Genomic DNA, 24,200 nt, shown 5'->3' on the forward strand with positions numbered 1-24,200 from the left:
GTTCTCTCTCATTATGGCAGTGTAGTAGGAAGACACACCATTTCCCTCATCTATGTAGGTGCTGTATGTTTTTGTTAATTAATTGCATGAGGATTTTTTTTTCGTTTACAGTTGAAATCTCAGTTTTCTCTGTTCAGCTGCTGAGTCAGTTGTTTCCAGGTCTGTGTGGTTAATGATGCTCTATCTGTTGAAGAGGACGCTCTAACCAAACAAGTAAGATAAGCGACAGAGATGGGAAAGGATCTATATTTAGTGTTAGCAGAGCTGTTTGTGTGGAGAGGAAGTGGGTGCTAGTGCAAGCATGATGTTGAATACACGCCTACACATCTCAACCCATTCTTGCTTTTTCTTGAGGTGGGAAGCCAGCAGCTGTGAGAGACAAGATGCATCGGGTTATGTCTCTACTGAAGCATTTATGAAGGAAAGAGGAAGGTGCATAAGTGTGGTGTTTATGTTAAAATTCTGTAACATAAGAGCTGAACTTGAATGGGCGCACTGTAAGACATGCGCTGATTTGATGCTATCTCTGTGGTTTATTCTGCACAGATTTGTCCGGTTCTTGTAGCCTTTAAATGCTTTACTGGTGGTTAAGTTGAGTTTTTTGTGCATGGCCTTATTGGCTGACATGTCCGTTTTTAGGTTTTAAAAGCATTCAGATATCTGGTCTTTTTTTCAAGCAGAATACACTGAAAATGTTCTGGTTCAGGCTCTTGAATGCAATTTTTACTATTTTCATCCTAACTGTAAAAAAAAAACAACAAATACTGTAATTGCAGGTCTCAGCCCTTTTTTCTTGACTCACTCTTCTTTGTGAGCTAATTTCACACCACAGCATCCAGATCCAAAACAACCTGGCACAAAAAGCTGTGCTGCAGCTGCAACTTATCCTCCACCATCCCTGAGTTCATGGTGAAAAGAGGCCTCTAATGCTTTCCTGGTGTAAGCATGCATGAGCTGTGTGTGTCTGTGTGGGTGGAGGGCTGGGATGTATGGCTGGAATGCCGGGGTGGGGGGGTGGCTGAGTGACAGGTTTGGACTTTGGTAGGTAGGCAGGGTGGGAGAACATGCCGTCTGTGACATCACTACCACCGGAATGAAAGGCTCAGCCAGGCCAGCTGCCTGCTGCAGAGGTGGAGTTTCCTTCCTACTGGACTGACCGGGGGCCGAATGTGGCCGAACCCACTTCACCACCAGCATCTGAACTGTACTGCAGCTTAGGTCTGCAGGATTCCTGTGATTTGTGTTTCTCTCTTTTATTTCATCTCTTCTTGGACAGATTTGCCTTTTTATACAGTTTAATAATGCACCTACTGCTTTTTTTATCTTTCAAAGTTAAGACAGTATGTTTTGACACTGATAGTGCTGCTGAGCCAAACACTTCAATCCCAGGAAGTTAATAGTCCTGTTTTATCAGTTCTCAAATACACACCCATCGAGGTGGTCATGTCAGCACTGGTCTCATTCTAGTAGAAGTGGAGCCTGAGTACGTTTAGTATTTGTTTACATCATTCCATGCTTCATACAGAGTGCAGGTTGTTGAACAGAGTTGGTTCCGTTCAAACAGGATTTGCAAACCTGTTGCAGAATGTCATGCTAGCTTGTGCTACAGTTTAACCACAAATGTGTTTGGATTCACATAAGTGCACATGGGCCACCATGGACTTTCTATGTGTGTGTTTGTATTTGTATTCACACTCACTCAGAGTGTCAGCTGCTCCCTCATGACAGCTGTTTTCATTTCTGTCTCATCAGTGTGTACCTGTCATGTACTTTAATCTGTCAGATAACGGGAAGAGCTCTACAATCAAAGCATATCAAGCAAATATTTCTAACGTCATGTCACATCAAGGCAAGTCAGTTCTGTCAGCCTGTTATGGCATAACATAGTCATCCCCAGGAGGAATTATGATCCATATGGTTATTTCTCTTTTGTCAGATACTTCAGTCTTTTTTGGGCTCTAATAATAAAAAGTAACAGAATGTCACAATGTACTTTGATAACCAGTAATTTTAATTTTGCAAATAAAAAACTGTGGCTTCAGCTTCTTAAATTTCAAGGATATCTGTTTTATATGATTTCTCACTAACAGGTAAAGTTTTTGTCCATCAGTCTGAAAAAAAAAAAAAGTTGAATGACACTCAAGAAACTGTCAAATGTTTTTTGATCCCACTTTCTGCCACTGTAAAGACTAAATAAATTGGGAATCAGTCTTTATTTTGGTGACCTACCTTATCTATAAAGTTATTACCAGCGTTTGGTTGTAATATGGTTTTTCCGTCAGGTTGCTGGTGCATGAAAGAGGCGTGCTAGCCTCATTAAAAAAACAGAACAATACAAATGTTAACTGCATTCAAAACATAAGATTCATTAAATAAGTGAAATTTGAAAAAGGAGAAGAAGAAAACATTTGCGATAGATGCCAAAAATAGCTGCTGCATAACAGATACACTGGCATGAAGGTTGTGACAGACTTTACCAGCTCCAGCCAGCAGCAGGGTTGCCAATTTATGCACAAATGCCACGTGAGTGACTAGGGGTGGGAGAAAATATGGAAAATCAATTTATCTGGATTTTTTGTCAAAGAAATCGATTTTTCTTTTCAAATTCATGTTCTTCATTCCAGTCTTTGTTTATTAACTGGATTGGAAAAAAGTTATCACTTTTCTCCAGTAGAGGGTGAAATGTTTCTTCTGACTCACGTGATGTGTATTTACGGGAAAAAATGGCTCCTGATATAGTTTGTAGACATTATCAGCATCATTTAACTTTTTCACATGGTCCGGCGTGAAAAAGCAAACTGAAAATCACAAAAATCGCAGAAGAATCGCAATTTAAATCTTGTAGTTTCCCTTGTGAACATTTTTAAGGACTTGCAGTATAAGAGCAGTACCTTATGCTTTCCAAACAGAAGCAATATAGTAAAAAAAAAAACTCAAGTATTTGAGTAAAAATGAGGAAAAATAAATCATTATTGTCAGGACAGTTTTCATATCTGACAGAATTTAGCTAGTGGTCAAAAAAGTACTTGGATTTGACAAAGATGTAGATGGTTGAGTATCCTCCTGTGGGTGCTTTTGCTTCTTCAAACCTTCAGCTGTACATGGCCCATACAACCTGAGTCATCGTGTTGGAGAATCTTGTTATATCTGATGAAGTCAGAGACTAATGTAAGGATTTATGAGCCATTTTACAGGACATGACTCAGGAAGGCTTATGTCACTCAGTTCTTGGTAGTCATCCTGAGTCATGCTACTTTCCCTACTTGCCCACTGCTCTGGCTCTGCCTGGGCTGAGCTGCAGCCCTAGTTAGCCCTGGCTCTGGTGCCGCTGGAACAACAGAACAGCCTCATCTATCACGGGAAACAGCTCTGAGAGAATCAGCTCAGCCAGAACAGCTCAGCAGCTAGCCACACCACCCATGCATGTGCTGGGAGGAGGTGGAGAAGGAGGAGGAGTAGCCAGAGGAGTGCCATGCTCGATGCGGCTGCCAGGGGTTGACAGAATAGGAATAAGAGGTTGACGGGAAGCTGAGATCACATGCTGATGGAGCTATGAGGGCAGGCTAGAAGAGCAGGGATGAAGGGAGGGAGGGACCAGTAACACAAGAAGCTATTTTTTTTCTCTTCCCGTCTCTGTCTGGGCGTCTGGAGGCACACTGGCAGAGCAGTTGCACGGCAGTAGAGCACGTTCGAGGATACACAGTGATACTGATGAATTATTGAGCAGTGGTGAGTAGATGTGACACAGGCCGGCGTACTTGCATGCTGCAGAGCGACAGGAGGAGTGGAAGGGAGAGATTACCTGCAGCAACAAAGAGCTGCAGGTGAGAAAAAGCCATTTTTATGCAGAGGGAGACAAGAGACACTTTTAAATGTTTGCATACTGAGAGCTTGACCATCTTTCGACCTCTTCAGACCATGACCAAAATCAATAATTTAGATCCATAGATCAAAAACAAAATAAAGTAGACAAAGTCAATAGTTAAACAACAATTATCCAAAACTGTTCTTTAACAAAAAACAAACAAAAAAATGATCAAAAATGAAACATTTCATAAATAGAGGCTCAAATGAGGGTAAAAGAGGAAAATCAAAATAATTAACATCCATCTGACGACTTGCAGGACTACACTGATATCACTGCTGGACACATATGCCACAGCGAGTTAGACTTTTTCTCTGACCTGTGTCACATGCCTCTCTTATAAATTCAGTAAATATTGCAACAAATGTAGCATCAAGTGTCAGATTAAAAGAGAGAACCAGAACCACATACGTTAAGCTTCTTTAGTGTCCCCTGCAGGCAAATAAGCAGCCTGTGTCATTATGCAAAACAACACACAGTTTAAGACACAAACAACACGCCCATAACAGTAAAAGTTTAATTTGGTCTGTTGTTGAGCGACAGGAAATCTTGTCTGGATTTTGTGTTCTTGTGATCACTCCTTGTTTTAGGGTGTTGGTTTGACAGCCCCGAGCACTCCCTTCAGCTGTCACCACTTAACTAGTCCCCGAGGAGAGCCAGAACTACAAAACATGGGAAAAATGTAAAAAATGCATGACTCCTTGTCCTACTCCTCCTCCTCCTTCTCCTCCTCCCTGTCTCCCTGCACCCCCCTTACCCCCTGGCCCCACCCGTCCAGCTTTGGGTTACTAGGAGACCAGAAATTGTCCCCGAAATAAGGGAATCAGAGCCTTTGGAAGTGAGCGGTATGTGTTCGGTGTGTGTGTGTGTGTGTGTGTGTGTGTGTGTGTGTGTGTGTGTGTGTGTGTGTGTGTGTGTGTGTGTGTGCGTGCTGCAGCTGAGGAAACGTGTTGTAAATGTGTTATTAGCATGAAAGCCAGCCTGCTGTCTGAAGTTAAGCAGTAGCTGTGGTGTAAGGGAATATTTACTTCACACTCTTTGTGCAAGTGTCTGCAGACAGCATGTTTACCTCCTGTCTGAAGAAGGGCAGTAAAGGTAGGGGTCATTCAGAATGTCTGAGCTGTTTTTACCCAAAACACAGCGACAGAGTGGCTGTTTGGTCTGCTGTGCCCTGAAGCCAGCTGGTCTTGGTTCCTGTTACTTTCACACTATTTCTTTCTTATTTTCAAGCAGTTTTCACTATACTTTAATGTAAAGAACTGTGCATAAAGAAAAGCCAGGAAGAAATGAGCTATAGATCAACACTTGTACAGCATGAAATGCACTGACAAAATGTATGTTTTTGAAACAGTGCAAGACTGCCAGAAGCCTTTATCCTGAAGCATTTTTTGCCCATAAACTCAATGCAAAGATCACCACACTGTATTGTGAATATTCTATACTAAATCTATTCAACTTGAGGCCCATGAGCCAAAATCCACTCTTTAACGGTCTCAGTCTGGTCCTAAGCTTAAAGACAGACATTCAGAAATTCAGCACATTGTGTTTAGAAGAGTCCAACTGTTGTTTTAAAAGCCATGAATTAATCTGTGTCTTCAGACATTAATATTTTATGTCTTAATTAAGCCACCTATTCTTTGTTCTTTTTCAATCTTCCTAAAGTGCCCAGCTAATTAAGTTAATTTAAAGGAAATTAGAGACCTGTCGTTTTTAATCTTGCTTTACATTTGCAGTTCACTTCTAACTTTGGTCCAGATTTTGTACTTTTTACTTCCTCTCTGGTTTATTTTTTCTTATTAAACTTATATTTCTCTACTGAATCTCACTTTAATGTTGAAATTTTTCACGATAAGATGTTTTAAGTGCTGCAATATTTGAGTCCAGAAAGTATTTTCTAATCTAGTTATTATCTCTTGATGTCAGTTTGGGTTTTTTCATTTGTTTGTTCTTCTGTGAGCTCTCAAGGCTGCAAAAATGAGTAAAATGCGCTTTGCGGACAACTTAAGATGTAAATAAATGTTAAATGCACCATTTTTCCAACTAAAGCAACATCCCCATTTTCTTTGAAGATTAAAAAAGGTCATTGTTATCATATTCAAACTTCTGCCTTTACAGGTCAGACAAAAAATTTAAATGTCAGGCCCTTTGGCACTTCACTTTTTCATGATTTGTCCCTTCCTAAAAACTAATCGAGCTGGCTGGCTCTGTGCTGCCAGTATTGACTAATTGCTTGTGATTCAGCTTTACACAATGTATCCTCCTCAGAAGTAATCACATTCCCCTTCTTTCCTCTCTTCTTTCTCTCCTGCAGTCATACTTTGTCACTGACTATGACCCCACGATTGAGGACTCCTATACGAAGCAGTGTGTGATCGACGAAAGGGCGGCGCGGCTCGACAGTGAGTGCACTTTGCTGAATAAACACCACCAGAATCAACACATACTTATATATAAATACACACACACATAGCCTATTGGAGCGTTGTTTTGATGCTCTTGAGGAATTGATTGCAAAGTTGCTGTAAGTCATTTTATGTCTGTGTGTGTGTGTTTGTGTCACTGTGTGTTTCTGTGCTCTCTAGTCCTCGACACGGCTGGACAGGAAGAGTTTGGAGCCATGAGAGAACAATACATGAGGACAGGGGAGGGCTTCCTGCTCGTCTTCTCCGTCACTGACAGAGGAAGGTGAGTGACAGTTTCTCGTACCCCTCTTTCTTCTCTCTCTCTTTCTGTTTGCACATCTCTGTTTACTCTTCACATTTACTCTCTCTGTGGCCCCTCCCCTGCCTCTCCCCGCTTCTAAAGGCACAAGTCTTACACCCGTACTCTCACTTGTTGCCGCTTGTACTTCCGGACCCCACCGCTGTGTTTCTTGTTGTCATTTTTCTTTTGTTCTCAACACTTCCCTCCCTCATCCTGTTCTCTTGAATTCACTTATTTGTGCTGCACCTTGGCATCTGTTTATTGCAATACAGAAAGTTTCAACTTGATTCGATGGTGCAGTCATTCAAAAGAGTTTTCAGTATTGCAATCTGTGTTGGCATCACAATAGAAAAAGATCATTTTATCACGAACCAGCATTCATTTTATATTGAACTGTATTTGTTGGCTTTTGAGACTTCTAATCGTATTCCCTGAGTCAGTCTGTCACACCCTGTCCTCGCTGCCTTTGTGTCCCTACCCAACAGTTGAGCTAGCTGCCTTCCCCTGCCCCCACCCACTGCCCCCTCCCAATGTTTATGTTGTAAACAGTCTTTCCTTCCTCCATTTATATCAGTCAAGTCTTTCCAGATTTACTATGTGCGCACCAAGCCGTCTGTGGGCCCGTGGCTGGAATGCCGTCCCGGGTTTGTGGTCAGACTGCCTCTTTTTTCCTCTTCAGATTGACATTTTTATTTCCTCTTGGTTGAAAAGTGCACATGGCATTTATATGATAGTGGGATAACAGTCAGGTCAGTGCACAAATCCTAGTAAGAGGACAAACACATTTTTTATGTTTTATAATACTGTGGCTGACTTCTTTCCTTCAGTCTGATCCACAGCGGTGGCGACCCCAACCTCAGGGTGACGGCTGTGTTTGTGTGGATAAGGGGGGATAAGACACTTAATCATTTTACAACCAGTCTTGATAGAAATCACCATAAAATGCACTTTTGTGTCTTACAGTTTTGAAGAAATCTACAAATTCCAAAGACAAATCCTTCGAGTGAAAGACAGAGACGAATTCCCGATGATCCTTGTAGGAAACAAAGCAGATCTAGAACTACAGAGACAAGTAAGTCCAACAGATTGTGCTGATCTGAACCTACTGACTGACAGAACATGCACCCTATTTGATCATCTGATGTGATAATATCAGTGATATCAGCCAGTCTGGCAGCAGGCGCCTGCAGCTGCAGCTATAGCTGCTGCAGTACAACAGGATGTGAGTGAAAGAATAAAAGAGACACTGTAGAGACGGTGTTGTCAGGAGGGGAGGATGGATGGAGAGAAAAGGGAGTGTGATGAAATGATGAATCTTGGCTGTTGGTATGCAGAGGCTTGTTACCCTCTGCATTGAATCCACACTGCCCCCTTGTGGGAAACAAGAGAGTTACATGTACATGTAGCTAAAAACTGTAAATGTCACATGACTGTTGGTTATTTATTCAGTTTATCATATGAGCCATGAAGATGTCTTGGATATTTTCTGAATATTATTGCAGGGCATGCCCTAGTTAGCCTGATTCAATCAAAATAGATAAAGATTAGCTTTAAGTGTAAGAAATGGTGTCATCATTCTTCTTTGTGTGTCTTTTTTACTGTACATCTTCCCTGAATATCAGTAATGTCCAGAATACATGATGATGGCCAGTGTTGAGCATTTTCTAAATTTATGCTAATTGAGCTGTTTTCATAAAGTAATGGAGCAAAGCTTTGAACCTAATTACTTTTTGCATAATTCAAATCTGAATTATTTTTACAGCTGCTTGAAAAAGAGGGTGGAGGGAGAGTCCAGCTGTGTCCCTCATGCAAACACTTTAATTTTACTGTGTAAGATGTTTGTATTTAAGAAATTACAGGATGCAATACAATTAACAAGATTCTACGCGAATGGAAAAAAAAAAAAAAAAGGTCAAATGGACCAGCGCTTTACACCACTAGTCTTATTCACCCACTCACACCACATTCACACACTGATGGTCGAAGGATTTCTAAGGAGGAGCCATTAGTTTTAACTAACACATTCACACCCATTCATACACCACTGACCAACAGTGGGAGCAGAGGGTTCAGTGGCGTGCTCAAGGACATTTCATCCTATGACTGCAAAAGCTGGAATTGAACACCCGACCTTCTGATTAAGAGGCGACAGCTCTACCAAAACAACACACAAATGACTGGTTGTTAGAGGAGATGAAACTAAAGTGAAAGATGTGGCAGTGTTATGAATTTTGAATAATTTAATTTTAGAACATAATTTTTAACAGAGAAGAAGTCAAACTAGAAATAAAGGTCTCAAAGTGTTGTAGAGAGTCACTTTAAGCTATTAATAGTGCTGCATACAGTGTAAAGTGTGCTTCAAAGACTAAGGCAGGTGCATTAAGGACATAAAGCACTCATGTTATACAGCATGATATGACAGCAGATACCACAGATTTGTGCAAATACTGAAATTGGTTCAAAGCAAAGTGAAAATGTAATATAGCTGAAAAAAATGCACATCTAAATGTGCAGTGAACATCAAATTATCATAATGCAGAAACCAGAAGAACAAAAATCAAAGCAAAAAATAACATTTGATCGATGAGTTCAGATCAATATCCAATGGGAGCCAGAGGGTAAGCAGTTCTACCTTCAGTAACTCAGTGTTCCTTCTTTATTGTTGCAATATGGAGCCATAAATGATAGCATGGAACAGATGGGAGCTATATTAGTCGAGGGAGCACTCCGGCGCCATGCCATATTATTGTGGATGCGGTAAAGACATTTTTTGTATTCAAGTGTCACATTAAAGACCTGTAAGCACCCAAACACCTTATGCTACTCGACAGACTTACATAAATAATATTTATTATTAGGATGAATATTGTTTATGCTCATATGATTATGTATGGTCATGTTTACTCCACTTCATCGCATACACCCGACCGTGTAAACACAGAGCTTGTTTTGAGGTTGTGGGCGACACTTTAACATGAGCAATCATTATCTTCTTTCCTCTGCCTCAGGTAACCCAGGAAGAGGGCCAGCAGCTGGCCAGACAACTGAAGGTCACATATATGGAGGCTTCAGCCAAAATCCGTATGAACGTAGACCAGGCTTTCCATGAGCTGGTTAGAGTAATCAGGTAGGTGGTTTGATTATGACTGATTCTTACACATGCTCTCAACAAGTGGATTTCTCAGTGCTCCCAGTCTGAACTGAAACTAACATAGGGACATTTATTGTATGTGTTACCCATGTTAATATATAAAGGCATGGATTGAGAGTTTATTGATGGTAACATGAGCAAACAATGCTTCAACAATTATTGTTCTTTCATTGAAATATAAACCGATTGATACATGAGAGAACAACACCATCCTCAAACTAGTGAGAAAAGCTTGATGAAAGTCAGAAGCAAGCAGAAATGTCAATAAATTAACTCAAAACTGTTCTAAAAAATTGGTTAAAAGACCTTTAAAACAATATTAGTGTACAGGGTTTTCTGTTGAATCACTTCCAGCATTGTGTGTAATGACACTTTCTCCCTACTCACAGGAAATTCCAAGAACAGGAATGTCCACCGTCGCCGGAACCTACGAGGAAAGAGAAAGACAAGAGCGGCTGCCATTGTGTGATCGTCTGAGTCGGCCTTATCACTGTAACTCATGCAGCTACTCTGTACCCCCTCCTCCCCCTCCACCCACTCTGCCTGACATCACATCCTCAGAGGATGACTGACCGCTGCCTTCTCCACGTGCATGACTTCAGACAGCCTTTTCTGAGATACTCTGACCAGGAAGTGCTGTCCCCAGGACATCACTATGGACAACTGACAATGCCAAATTTTAACACCACTCTACCTTCAGCCGTAATCTAATCCATATGAGAGAGTCCCAACACTAAACATTGCCTTTTAAATCAGCCTGACAGATTAATGTTTTGTACTCTGAAGGACTTCTCTTGCCTTGTAGTGACATTTGTACTTGCTACCGAGATTGAATGAAAACTATATATCCAGAATGTTAATGAGTTTCTTTAGTTTTCCAGATTCTGAGCAGAGCAGAGAGATTATCTTATGACGCTTTGTGTATGTTGTGCCATATCCAACTTTACTCCCATGTGCTAATCTGCTACTGTACATATGTGACATTTGTTGTGATTTTCAAAGTGTATTTCTAATGAACTATTAAATCACCACAGTACAGTGTGTGAGGTTGACTTTGGTTTTACATATATGAAAGTGAATATATAAGTATGTATATAAATATAATGCCTAGACAGCCCTTAAAGCTACAATGATAGAACTTTTGGCATTCTGCAGTGGATTCTTTTCTTTGTCTGTGGTTTCTGCTTTCATCTCAATTGCCAAATATGAAGTGTCTGCTGTAATAGATTTTTTTAAAGTCTTAGATTGACAGGTTTTTATCCTTTGCCATTTTACAATCATACTGAGTAGAAAAACTGTCTAAGACTCTTCCCTAGAAGGTGGCAGCTCCATCAAACTTGGACATCCTACATCATTGCACATTTATGAGAAGCAGTAGATCAGTCAATCAGTAGCTAAATGCACATCTTTGAAAAATAACAAGATCTGAGATGAAACACTGAACAGTTCATTGAACCTGTTATTAAATCTTTTTTTTTTTGCCACACATCAAGGATCAGTCCAATGTGGCACATCTATCCTGTCAAACACATAGACTTCAGTACAGATCAAATAACTGTTACATCATTCCAATAACACAGTGGCAACGTGTTTGTTTTGTGTCTTTGTATTTCTCTGTTAGATAACTTTTACCCCAGGAGAGATGAAAACCAGGATGAGTGGAAGTATTGAGGTGAAAATCGTGATACAAGCGCTCTTCTATTAGGACATGAACTGACTGGCCCCGCCACCTGTTGGGCTTCATCACCACAGACATAAAACACAGTTCTGCCTTTTTTCCACCTCTGTACTTCTGTTCAGGCATACTAATGAAGTACTGCAGTTTGTTTTTCATATCATCATCTTGTAATATAAACAACCAGAAAATCAAATGATGGACGTGATGGACTTGATTAAATGTTTTTACTCTACTTTTATACCTTATTTTCTTATCAAACTAGTTGACAAGTATTTTTATATGTTTATAAGTAAATACACATTCACAGCACAGCTGTGTATATATGTAAAGAGGACTATTTGATTCTCTTGATTGTGCTCAGCTGAAGACAACTGTTGGCCCAAATTTGCAAAGTTAGATCCTGCCCCAAGATGTGACCAAGAATGTTTTTTGAAATCCCTATTGTGGCTTAATGCTAAAATAAAAATCATCTTGAGGTGTTCACCGCCAGCTCAGAGTTTAAAATCCCACACAAATTATTCTGGTCTCTACTCAGAGCTTCAAAACTGACAATGAATTATTAAAATCACTAATGTTCGAAACACAGACTTCCCAAGGTATTTCAAATCAAAGTGTACATCCAAATCATGCATTTTGTCTTCTTTTCTTCCATATCAGTGTCTTTTGCCCTGTGTGTAGCTTTTGGTGCTAAAATAAAATCTGTCATTGAGCCAGATGGGGTAGAGAATCTTTCTTTTAGCTGCAAAAAATCAACACAGAGCCAGACCCTAATTACTGAGCCTCTATTAATGATATTTGAAGAAACAGTCAACCCATCATTGTTCACAGAATGACTCTAGAAGGTTTTATTTTGTCATTTTAACCAATCATTATGAAAGAAACTTAACTTTTTGGAGTCATCTGTTTCTCTTTACATTCTTCATTGTTTTGCTTTTGTTTAAAATGATGAGAAATTCAGAGTCTCCCTGATTTCTTCTTGTATTTTCTTGTCTTTGGAGCACTTTAATGGGAATAGCCTCAGTGTACTCCTCTGCTGCGGCTGTGATTGACTCCACCCTCCTGCAACCCTCCAATTGATTAGCCGGTAAAGTCAGGAAATGGATGGATGGTTGGATTTATTGGATTTTCTGAATTTACCCAGAGACTGGATACATTTTCTGGTCTACTTCAGAGGGGAAATGTACTTCAAGCACGCTCGCTTGAGGCAATGACTAAGGTTAAAAAGTCTTTCGGGGCATATCAAATAAAAATCACAACAGGCTTGGTGATTATTATTGTGTTTGTTGTTTGTCATTTCCAACATAATAGGACAATGTCAGTACTTTATGACAATAATTTTGCACATACTGAGTAATTAAATCAACATTTGAGGTTTCACATTTCTTATATCAACTTGCTCTGAGATCATGCATTCTATGTCAGACTTTTCATCTTTTCACTCTTTTTAGCCTTTTGCCAGAGTAGTTTTGGCCTCCTGGCCACGCGATATTATGAGTGAACCTAATCAGACGATGATTTTGATGATAAGCTATAAAGGATTAAAGAGTTCTGAACCCAATTCACTGAGTCAAGTGAGTAGGCCTGAAGAAGGCCCTTGTGTCCCCAGATTTATCTGGCATTGATAGATACATCAAATATAATATAGTCAGATTCAGCACCCTTGTCTTACATTTGGAATATTTACCCACATCTTTTAGTTTACTTTCCTTATTTTAATTCTGAAAATTAAAGCTGATCATCCCTTCTGTCATTAAAAACATGATTTTAAGACTTAGAAACCTCCCTATCTGATGTATAATGGTAATTAGTGGTAAGACTAAATGGTAAACACATAACTAATGGCCTTACACTTCTGAATAACATCCAGGTGATTTAGAATGTTCATTGTAAATCTCGAAAGCAGAAAAACATCATTCTTTGTGTTCATTGTTGACATGATGAAATCACAGGACCTGGTGTTAACGAAGTGCTCAAACACAGCTCTGGTGGATTTACTGCATGACCTTTGCCCTCATTCCAATTTTCTTCTCTGGATGGTTCACTTAATGATAGGCTGTGCCCACGCAAAGTTACATTCATTAAAGGCTGAGAGGCTCTGGTCTTAACCTGCATGCTAATATCATGAGATGTATGTTAGTCTAATTCTGTCCTTCATATGAACTAAACACTTAATCACTCAGATGTCCATGCACTGACAACCATAAAAAATTGCATATTGAGAGTGCACCAACCCATTTACAGTTTCTCTGTTTTGTGGGCTATGCTGTAGCACACTTATTCCTTTATGATTAGCAACTCATTAAAAGGTTCAGTGTTTACTATTGGCTGTCAAGCAGGTAACATGTTAGTAATCAAAATAAATAAATCACACATTGAAGCACTGATACGGTCCCTTTAATTAGGTTACAGTCTCTTGCACGCGGCAACACAGTCAGTAAGATTAATCAGCGTCCAGGGTCCGCGTGAATGAAACAGGCTATCTCAGCATCCGCGCGTGCACAGTGGTGTGACAGCTCGCGCTCCCCTCTCGCTAGTGGTGGTATAGCCCATAGGAGAGAGAGAGAGCGTCCTGCTCTGCACAGCCTCATTCAAATATAACAGCGATTCTTTAGCTCGTGTTTGCATTAGTGAGGAGGAGGAGGACGGAGACGAAGAGGAGCGGCTACTGTTCGAGTCTTCGTCGTCTCACTATTCAGTCCAGTCCAAGCAGTTCACCAGAGGAGACATGGAGGGAGTCAGCAGCAACAGGAGCATGTCTTACAGTAGATGGAGTTATGACAGGTGAGCAAGCTTTGTCGTCATGGTAATTGGGCGTTTAGAGCGCCAGGAGTGTGTTGTTTTATGGGGCTATAGGCTGATAAATGTTGGGGCTGAAGCTAGAAGAGAAGAACCCCTGCTGTACAATTAGTTGGCAGGTGGAAAGGATTTAGGAACGAGGGATGCGATGTGAGTGTCTTAAGTAGCTTAAGCATCTCACTGGGTCTGTTGGTAGACACAAAATGTTCAATCCACTCCATGTCCTGGTCCATGTTGTGTTCATTGGTCTCCCATCATCAAAGAGCCCCCTGCCACCAAAGCATCCCCATAGGAACGGCTGAAGTGTTTATGCTACTCATGATAGTTGTGCTATTTTTAGTCTCCTGTCTTCTATCTATCTGTCATGTATCTATTGATGACTGTGCATTTTATAGAAGAGGAGACCAACTTCATTTGTTGTATTCATTTCTCAAGTACATTTTTAAATGTGTTTGTGACTAAAAACCTCAGCTGGACATGTTAGCGGGTTATGTCCCAGTGGTGGGTGACTGTGTGATATCTGTCACCAGTGTGATTGAGTCATTCACTTTGAATAGTGCTGAAGTGTGACCCTAAGATGTGAGAAACACTTGTACATTTAAAGAACAAAAAAACTAACTAAATGCAGGAGCATGTCTAGAGTCTGTGGTTTCTTAATTCTACTTCAAAAGCCATCCCCAAAAACCTCTATCATGGTGGGTGTCCACCCTCATTAGAGGCAGGATTTTAGTTGGAACCAGCTCATCCGGCTGAGTTAAAACGGTGGTGTCTATAGTTGTTTTGTATACTTGACTTTTGAAGCCCATCGTCGACGGGGCTTTGTATGTAATGCTGAACTCAACCTATGTCCTTGCATGAGCAAAACTCATACGTTTGATAATGAATTATAAGAAATTAAAACAAGAGACATGAGTTACTCAGACAAATGTTGGTTTTGAACCAGGCTGTATCGAGTTCATTTCTGCTTTTTTTGGGCTTGGTGTGTGTGTGGTTACTGTTTCCACAGCCAGCCTCAAGTGGAATCAGGAAAAACTGCACTCTTTCACAGAGGCTTCACACGTTTGGAGCACAGTCCAACAGCCCCCATCAAAACAGTCTGAACACATCTCTGTTCACAATCATAGCATTATTAATTTATGCTTAAAATACAGAGGTTGTAAATCAAACATAAAGGAGGGAATACAATTAATGTCTTAAAAATTAACAGCACTATTATTAAAACATCTGCAGGAATTTATCAGCACAAATAAACCTTAGTTGCTTATTAGCTTACCAGCCAAGAGAAAGGAGTACAAAAGATGCTTGAAGATACACTGTGGCTGTGTCATTAATCACCAAAGGCACAGTGGAGGAGGTTTTACCTTGAAAACACTGTACATGTAGGCTAGGACTTGTTACTTATTTTTTGAAACAAGTATTTTCTGTGTTAAAGGAATACATATTTACTAAAAACGTGACTAAAAAAGTTGCCAAAACTGCCCAATTTGTCAAATGTGATCCAAAAAAGCAGCATAAATAAAATGACATAGCAATATTTTATGGATTTTTTATGGATTTTGTTAAAAGGGTTGATAAACATCTCAGATACAAAAAAACAGCTAAGAATAAGGAGTACAACAGATGCTTGAAGATACACCGTGACTGTGTTATTAATCACCAGAGGCACAGTGGAGGAGGTTTTACCTTGACAACACTGTACATGTAGGCTAGGACAATATAATTGGTATTCTGAATCTGTGCTTGGACATCCCAGGAGGCCACAGCCAGAGCCAGCAGCCTCTTAGCTGCTGAGGATTTCTCTCAGCGCTGTGAAATAATGTTTACTACGCGCCACCAGTAATAGGCTGAAAGCTGCGCAAGAGTTTGCTCGTTTAATGATCAGTAGCTTTTTGCTTTTGCAGCAATTGAGTATGAATATGCTGAAAATGTTTCCTTCATTAGCTTTTGCCTTGGGTGTTCACCTACCAATGACTTTTTTTACCACAAAGGTGAAAAATTGATCTGATGGGAAAATAAGCTGTCTTGCTGCTAATGTCCTGCTTCCTGCCATCAAACCCTATGAAGGAAAGGTAGAACTGACCAATCCAATTGATTTGTTTTGTTTGTTGAAAACAAAAAATCAACGTATCAAAGACTGAATTCCCCTTAAACCGCTGAACGTATTATATTTGATACATGAATGTCAAGACCTCTATCTCATTAACATGATAAATATTTTCCTTAAAACCCCATTAAAATGTAGAAAAAATAACAGGCAGCTGAGGTTTTATTTTGACCCTTTCAGAATGACTGCTCTCATAATATCATCCACACACTGTTTTTTTTTAGGAAAATCACTGCTAGTCTAAAAAAGTTGTGATAAGAAAAATATCTAAATTGTTACTCATTTTTTTAAATAAGTATTTCCGGCGTTAAAGGAATTCATATTTACTAGAGCCCGACCGATATGGGATTTTTGGGGCCGATGCCGATACTGATACTGGGGGCAAAAAAAAGCCGATATCCAATATATCAGCCAATATCTGATAAATCGACCGATACCCGATATATCGGCTGATATATATAATAAATTCATTGATTTCCACAGGATATATACTGTATATAATCACAAATCATTATAATACCCATATGATTCAAAACAGACAGAACACTTAAATTAAAACAAGGAACTTAAATGATAAAACTATCAATGTAAAAACTGTAGTGTAAACCAATGATAGATAAGAACAAGCTGTAAACGCAATAACATTAGATAATGGTGGACGTGTGAATCAACAGTATGTTGTGTTTATCTCACAAAAAAGCAACTAACACAATGTTAAAACGTCATTCTCTAGTCTTACATTAGATAATAGTGGACGGAGGGGGCGGCCCTCGGGCAGTGTGCAGCCCAGCATACAGACACACAGGAGCAGGAGCGACAGAATCTCCGTAGAGCAAAAATGTTTATAATCGGCTATATTTTGGCCGATGTTGATTAATTGGTGACAGGCATACTCGGCCGGCCCGATTAATCTGCCTGACCGATTAATCTGCCTGACCGATTAATCGGTTGAGCTCTAATATTTACTGAAAACGTGACTTTAAAAAGTTGCCAAAACTGCCCAATTAGTCAAATGTGATCCAAAAAAATATATTATTAATAAAATGGCACAGCAATATTTTATGGATTTTGTTAAAAGGGTTGATAAACATCTCAGTTAAAAAAAAAAAAGTATTTTTTGATAGATCAGGCTTTACAGGGTGAAGATTCTGTCTCAAAAGAGAAAATAAAAGTTGATTTCCTTCAGACAGAAGGTTGCAATAACTTTGAAGGCCACCTCTCAAATCAAATCAAATCAAGTTTATTTATAAAGCACTTTTCATACATTAAAAGAAATGCAGCACAAAGTGCTATACATGTTAAAAACAGTCCCCGCCCCCCCATTCAAACTCCACCCCAAAGCACCACCCACCCACCCACACACACACATATACACACACACACACACACACACACACACACACTCACACACACACACACACACACACACACACACACACATACATATGCACACACAATACATGATTTTAAATGTGTAGATAAAAAATCGTGTGGCTGAGTACAGAGGAGCCAGGTCAGGAAACGCCAGGAGGCCGACTGCACTGGGCGGCGTCCACAGTCTAAAGCCAGGACGCCTCCACCCGGGCATGCCTCGCTACAGGACCAGCAAGGGGCCCACTGCAGCAAAACGCTGCTGCAGACCCCCACCTGGCCAAGACGATGCCCGCCACAGACAGAGACATCCCAGTCAGAGCCAACAGCGGCCCCCAGTGCAGGCAGCCCCCTGCTGAGGAAACACTGGAGATATGGAGTAGAAACATAAAACTACATATGCTAACAATCATAAAATAAATAAATAAATAAAACACTAGTAAATGAAATAAATAGTAATAGAATAAGAGTAACAAGTAAAAAGGCGAGATTATATAAATAAAAAAAAAAAAAAAAAAAAATAACATAAAAATATGGGATTAATTAAATGCTAAATTAAAAAGGTGGGTCTTGAGTCTACTTTTAAAAATATGAACATTCTCTGCAGCCCTGAGGTCCTCTGGCAGGCTGTTCCACAGACGGGGGCCATAATGTTGGAAAGATGCCTCACCGTAAGTCCGTGTTCGAGCTTTAGGGATTATTAAGAGGCCAGTGCCAGAGGATCTCAGGGTCCGCGAGGGTTCATATGGTAAAAGTAGTTCTGAAAGATAAGAAGGTCCAAGACCCCTAAGACATTTAAAAACCATTAAAAGAACCTGGAAATCAATCCTAAAACACACAGGGAGCCAATGCAGTGATTTTAAAACCGGGGTAATGTGAGCCCGCCTTCTGGTCTTCGTCAGCACACGTGCTGCTGAATTCTGTAATAATTGTAAACTTGAGATGTCAGAATCGAATCGCTCAGGTTCTGCTTGTTGTATTTGATTTTTTCTGAATGATATGTACTGTATGTGTAAAAAAAGAAGGTGAATGCAGCTCTACACTACATGTGCTAGCACACATTTTGGAGTCAGGGTTGATTTTATACTCCAAGCCTTCTGTTCATGTCCGCCAGGCTGTTTTCATCAACAGAACTTCCAAGCAATGTTCACCATGATTACGCACATGGTCCACCCACTCAGGTTTCACTTGTTTTGCCTGATTGAATTTTCTCTAAAGACCGTGGTGAACTGAACATCCAGTGTGTCAGACCCTATTATAAGCTCAAAGCACCTGCTAGAGTGGGGGAAGTCTGACTTAAGTCCCCCATCTTAAGCAAAATTCTTTGCACCCTGGATGTGCCAAAAAACAAAAACTGCTCCCTTCTGACTCAGAATCATGAGATAACCACTGTCAAGCTAGGAGACTTCATCACACAAGTTTTACTTTGTAATAAAGCAAATGTGTGGACATGATCATAACTGCAAAATGTTTTCTGTTAGCTGAAGGTCCGTGGTTAAAAATACTTCATATTACCCTCTGTGGTTGCATTAATTGCAGCAAACAAGCACAGTGTGAAGAAATTGTTGCCTACCATAAAATTTGATAGTAAGTATGTTTCATTTGGCCTCACATCTGCCAAATAAATCTTCACTCAGATCACTGCAGAATTCAGCTCATTTACTGAAGTTGTTTTTCATCATGGCTTGCCTGAGGCTGAGTTGTTAGTTTTTCGTTGATTTTGATGGGCGAGTAATTGCACAGTTTAAGCACTGAGTCCAATTTTTCAGGCTCGTCATGTCTCTTAGATGTGAAATGCAGGTGTCTCATTCATGCTAGAAACTGTCTGCAGTGAGACCTATAGCGTGTGCAATCACCCCCGTGGTGACACCGGCTCGCTAAACACTGTCTCCTGGAGATGGAGAGACAAGGTGGGCAGACAAGATACAATTCAAAGCTTACAGAGCCCCGTATAGAGTCTCATGTTTTAATCGAAGACACAGGTTGAATTAGATGTCGTGGTGTACAACGTGTTCCCACTGTCACTCTGCAAAGGATAAAGAGGACAGAGACGAGAAAACAGTGGAACTTTTACATTGTAAGCTGTGGCCACTGCTGCATGTATGTCTTCATTGCATCCGCTCTGCCAGGACATTTTTTTTAGGTGACCTAAAACTTGAGGATCATTTTCATCCCTTCAGAATACTTCCAGCATGTTTTAAGAAAGAAACAGAGAAAAACATCAACATACTTTAATCTTATGACATGACATGTTACAATGTTCCCCGTCTACCTGATAGTAAATATGTTGTGCATTTCTCACTCAAAGCGGACACTTTTCAGAACATTTCTAAAAAAGTCCCTGAAGTGTACATATCTGATTGTTCTAGCAAAGACTGGAATATGAAGCCCGTCCAAAATCAATGATGTAAAATGTTTGTGAACGTTGCATAGTAGCACAGCAAAAAAAAACATTGTCTGTTGCCTTTTATTTCTTCTCTCATCAAACGGCCATAAATGCTGATCAAACAACACAGGTTTTGTTCACCTGTATTTTTGTTGACTGCTCAGTCATAAAAATAGAGCATTTGTGAAACACTGATCTGTTGATTGATTTGGTTTCAGAAGCTCAAAAAGCTTAGTCAACATTTACTGTGCTGGACACTACTTCATGTTTAACAATTAGGCTTCAATCTCCTGTATAACTGCGGGTCTTGGAGAGCTCTGTTAGAGCCAAATCTGTAACAATCACCAGAAATGTTAACCATTGAAAATGTAAAAGAAAATCAAAACAACAACAACAAAAAAAAAAAAAAACATAACTGACCACAAAATAGCTTTTTGCCCAGCATCTTGTCACACTATCGATTAGTTATTGCATTTTGGGTTTTATTACATTCTTTTCTTAAACATTTCAGGTCTTTTTCTTGTATTGGGCCCTAACAAGCCTGCTTGAGGCAGGTGTACAGCCTGGTTAAAAAATTCTATTGGTCTCATTACCTTTGGAAGTTATTGAATTATGAGTTTTGCCTGTGTAAGGGAATGGCTTACTTGACTGAATGACAGGCACACTGTCTAAAGAGGCTACAGGCCCACCTCTTTGAAACATCCAAACTCAGATGAAATTAGGTTGAGTCCAACATATTAGTACAGCACCTGCTGACAACTATAGGCTCAAAAACTCCAGAAACAAATGGGGGACGTCACAAACACTACGCCCATATATTATACAGCAACTCAATGCATTTAGGCGTAGACATGGTCAAGACGATCTGCTGCAGTTAAAACCAAGCATCAGAATGGGGAAGAAAGGTGATTTAAGTGACTTTGAAAGTGGCATGGTTGTTGGTGCCAGATGGGCTGGTCTGAGTATTTTAGAAACTGCTGAGGATTTCACGCGCAACCATCTCTAGGGTTTACAGAGAATGGTCCGAAAAGTAGAAAATATCTTGTGAGCGGCAGTTCTGTGGGCAAAAATGCCTCGTTGATGCCAGAGGTCAGAGGAGAATGGACAGACTGGTTCGAGCTTAAAGAAAGGCAACAGTAACTCAAATAACCACTTGTTTCGATGGAGGTATGAAGAAGAGAATCTCTGAGCATACGACACATCCAACCTTGAGACGGATGGGCTACAGCAGCAAAAGACCACACTGGGTGCCACTCCCGTCAGCTAAGAACAGAAAACTGAGGCTACAGTTTGCACAGGCTCACCAAAATTGGACAATAGAAGACTGGAAAAATGTTGTCTGGTCTGATGAGTCTGGATTTCTGCTGCCATATTCGGATGGTAGGGTCAGAATTTGGCATCAACAACATGAAAGCATGGATCCATCCTGCCTTGTATCAACGGTTCAGGCTGGTGGTCGTGTAATGGTGTGGGGGATATTTTCTTGGCTCACTTTGGGCTCCTTAGTACCAACTGAGCGTGGTTTAAACACCACAGCCTACCTGAGTGTTGTTGCTGACCATGTCGATCCCTTTATGAGCACAGTGTACCCATCTTCTTATGGCTACTTCCAGCAGGATAACGCTCCATGTCATAAAGCTGGAATCATCTCAGACTGGTTTCTTGAACATGACAATGAGTTCACTGTATTCAAATGGCCTCCACAGTCACCAGATCTCAATCCAATAGAGCACCTTTGGGATGTGGTGGAACGGGAGATTCGCATCATGGATGTTCAGCCAACAAATCTGCAGCAACTGCGTGATCGTGATGCTATCATGTCAATATGGACCAAACTCTCTGAGGAATGTTTCCAGTACCTTGTTGAATCTATGCCACAACAGGTTAAGGCAGTTCTGAAAGCAAAAGGGGGTCCAACCCGGTACTAGCAAGGCGTACCTAATAAAGTGGCCAGTGAGTGTAAGTATAAGAGAACCTCTGTGTTTTGAAATCAGTTGTATCAAAACACTGAGAGGAATATAAAGCGTGCAGTTTCCAATCTGTTGAACCTGCTGATAATGTAAAGAACAAACACTAAATGATTGAAACTTTTATTTTGTCAACATGTTTAAGAACAAATACAGACTTTTTATGACATTTAAGTAATTGGTCATTGCATTGATGGTTATAATCTTCCAGATTTTTCTGAATTAGTGTGTATTTGTAGTCTCAGTCTGAAGTTTTGGGAGGCTTTTAATATTTTGTCCGGTATTGACACTGTCTGGCTTGAATTATTGTCCTTGAACGTGGTTTTCACTTTCAGTGTTCGTTTGAAAGCTTTGCAGCCGACTGGGGATTCAGTTAATGATTCAGACATTATGCACAGACTTTGGTTTTTGGTTTGTAGAAGCTCTTGTTTTATGCCATAAACTTACACTCTATGGTTTGGTTGTAGATCTGAGCAGATGGGTTCCCCAGAGGTGTCCCCATGTCTGTTCAGCTTGTGATGCAGGTGTGAACCAACTGCAGCAGGAACTGTTGACAGTCAGTGCTAAAAGTGTGTCCATGTTTATGCTCTTTCTGTAGCATTACAGCTGCAATAGAAGCTAAAGTACCACATTTGTAAGAGAGCCTCCCCATGAGTACATGTACAACGCTGTTGGTTTTCTGCAGGTCACACACTCTAATTGCTGTGAGCCTCTCAAGTGGGAATCCATGGTGTCAGTGGCCACTGTGGGTGGTTTTCAAAATGAGTCATAGCCATGCACGAGTTTTGGACTGCAGACAATCAAACAAAAGGTTTAAGACTGGAAAAGAGAGAAGAGAATAAAGTCACATCTCTTGAAAAAAAACAAAAACAAAACAAATATTACATTAATAAATCAAAACATTAGCTAGACAGAGAAGGTGGAAAGTGGTTTTTGTGACAGGTCAGTGTGATGAAAGGTTGTAAATTATATTTTCAGAGCAAAAGTATTTGACAGCAAAGTAACAAACACTGTCACACACATGTATTATACAACAAAAATGGATAAATGGACAGATTGATGAAGCAAACACAGCTTTCCTCCACAGGAGTTCTGTTGCTGTTCTTTTTAAAGCTAACTAAAAGTCCACATTGTGATTCAGGATGAGAATTCAGAATTATTCCCTCAGCAAGGATGTGACACATCACAAGAGCCAGAGTCAGCAAACGTCGTCCAAGCAGTCCAGGGAATAATGGTGGCGGCGTATTTCACCTGTGTCTGCTGTCCAAAATAATAAAAAAAAAACATGTATATATCTCATTTTTTCTAGTGATGTGGCTCATCATGACTTCTTTTTAAAAGTTTTTTATCATAGCTCATAACTCTTCAGCTCATCGACCCCCCTGCTGTACTGCTGCTGTTGTTACGCTGCTCATAGCTTAGTCACTGTCCACCTGTTTCTGTAGAAACCATTAAGAGACAGAGCAGAAAGGCAAACTCAGTCTTTATGGTTTTGTCCACACTGCTTCACCTTTTGTTTTTGCCCGCAGCACAAGTGCTTGAGATGATTTAAAGCTCTGAAATGTGAAATAAGCTGTGATCAAAGCCTCTTGAAATGTAGGTGGAAATAATAAACAATATCAAAGTTGAGAGTCTCTTAAAGCGGCTCTAAAAGCAGAAGTAAATAATCGTTTTCAGAAAACCCCACTCAGGTAACATTTCACTTTGCAGTTTGAATTAAAGACTGTAAGGATCTAGCTTGTCACAGTATTGATGTCTCTTTGACTGTCTGTGTGACAATCAGTGGTGTGCAGCCTTGTACATATTATGTTTTTAACAACTGATTCTATCGTAGACAGCAGTTTGAACACGCTCAGAGTAAGCTGAGGTATAAATTTGTTCTCAGAGCTTTGAATGCAGTGATTACTGATCTGAAACTGAGCTCACAGAAAACTGATAATCAGCAACAGCAGCTCTCAGTACCAGGCTGAGGGACAAAGATAATGACAAGCAGACAGCTGAATAACCACCACATGATTTATTCTATGACGATTTGAGGAAATAATTTAACCAATCAACTAAATATCAGATGATCTCATGTTAGAAGGACCTTTACTCATTGGTGGTGACCCCTTAATCAGAGTTGCCTTCTTCTTTCACTCTTCTTCATTGGTATACTTGAATAAACACAAAGAAAGAT

At 40.1% G+C, this 24,200-nt stretch overlaps 2 protein-coding genes across 2 annotated transcripts in view; both read left to right on the top strand.

Moving 5' to 3' along the window:
- rras2 (RAS related 2) overlaps positions 1 to 12,577 on the top strand; it is a 29,775-nt gene extending 17,198 nt beyond the window's left edge. Inside the window, exons 2-6 of the mRNA XM_074667317.1 lie at positions 6,177 to 6,264; positions 6,448 to 6,550; positions 7,532 to 7,640; positions 9,577 to 9,695; positions 10,109 to 12,577. Coding sequence (XP_074523418.1) covers positions 6,177 to 6,264; positions 6,448 to 6,550; positions 7,532 to 7,640; positions 9,577 to 9,695; positions 10,109 to 10,196 — 507 coding nt within the window. The 3' untranslated portion in view covers positions 10,197 to 12,577. The remainder of the gene's footprint in view (positions 1 to 6,176; positions 6,265 to 6,447; positions 6,551 to 7,531; positions 7,641 to 9,576; positions 9,696 to 10,108) is intronic.
- Positions 12,578 to 13,914: 1,337 nt separating this feature from the next.
- Positions 13,915 to 24,200, top strand: part of tub (TUB bipartite transcription factor) — a 56,414-nt gene continuing 46,128 nt past the window's right edge. Inside the window, exon 1 of the mRNA XM_074667311.1 lies at positions 13,915 to 14,178. Within this exon, the coding sequence (XP_074523412.1) occupies positions 14,123 to 14,178 (56 nt within the window). The 5' untranslated portion in view covers positions 13,915 to 14,122. The remainder of the gene's footprint in view (positions 14,179 to 24,200) is intronic.

The sequence above is a fragment of the Halichoeres trimaculatus genome, unplaced genomic scaffold (assembly GCF_033239565.1).
Source record: "Halichoeres trimaculatus isolate MK-OKI-2021-1 unplaced genomic scaffold, fHalTri1.1 fHalTri1_scaffold_3, whole genome shotgun sequence".
NCBI lineage: Eukaryota > Metazoa > Chordata > Actinopteri > Labriformes > Labridae > Halichoeres > Halichoeres trimaculatus.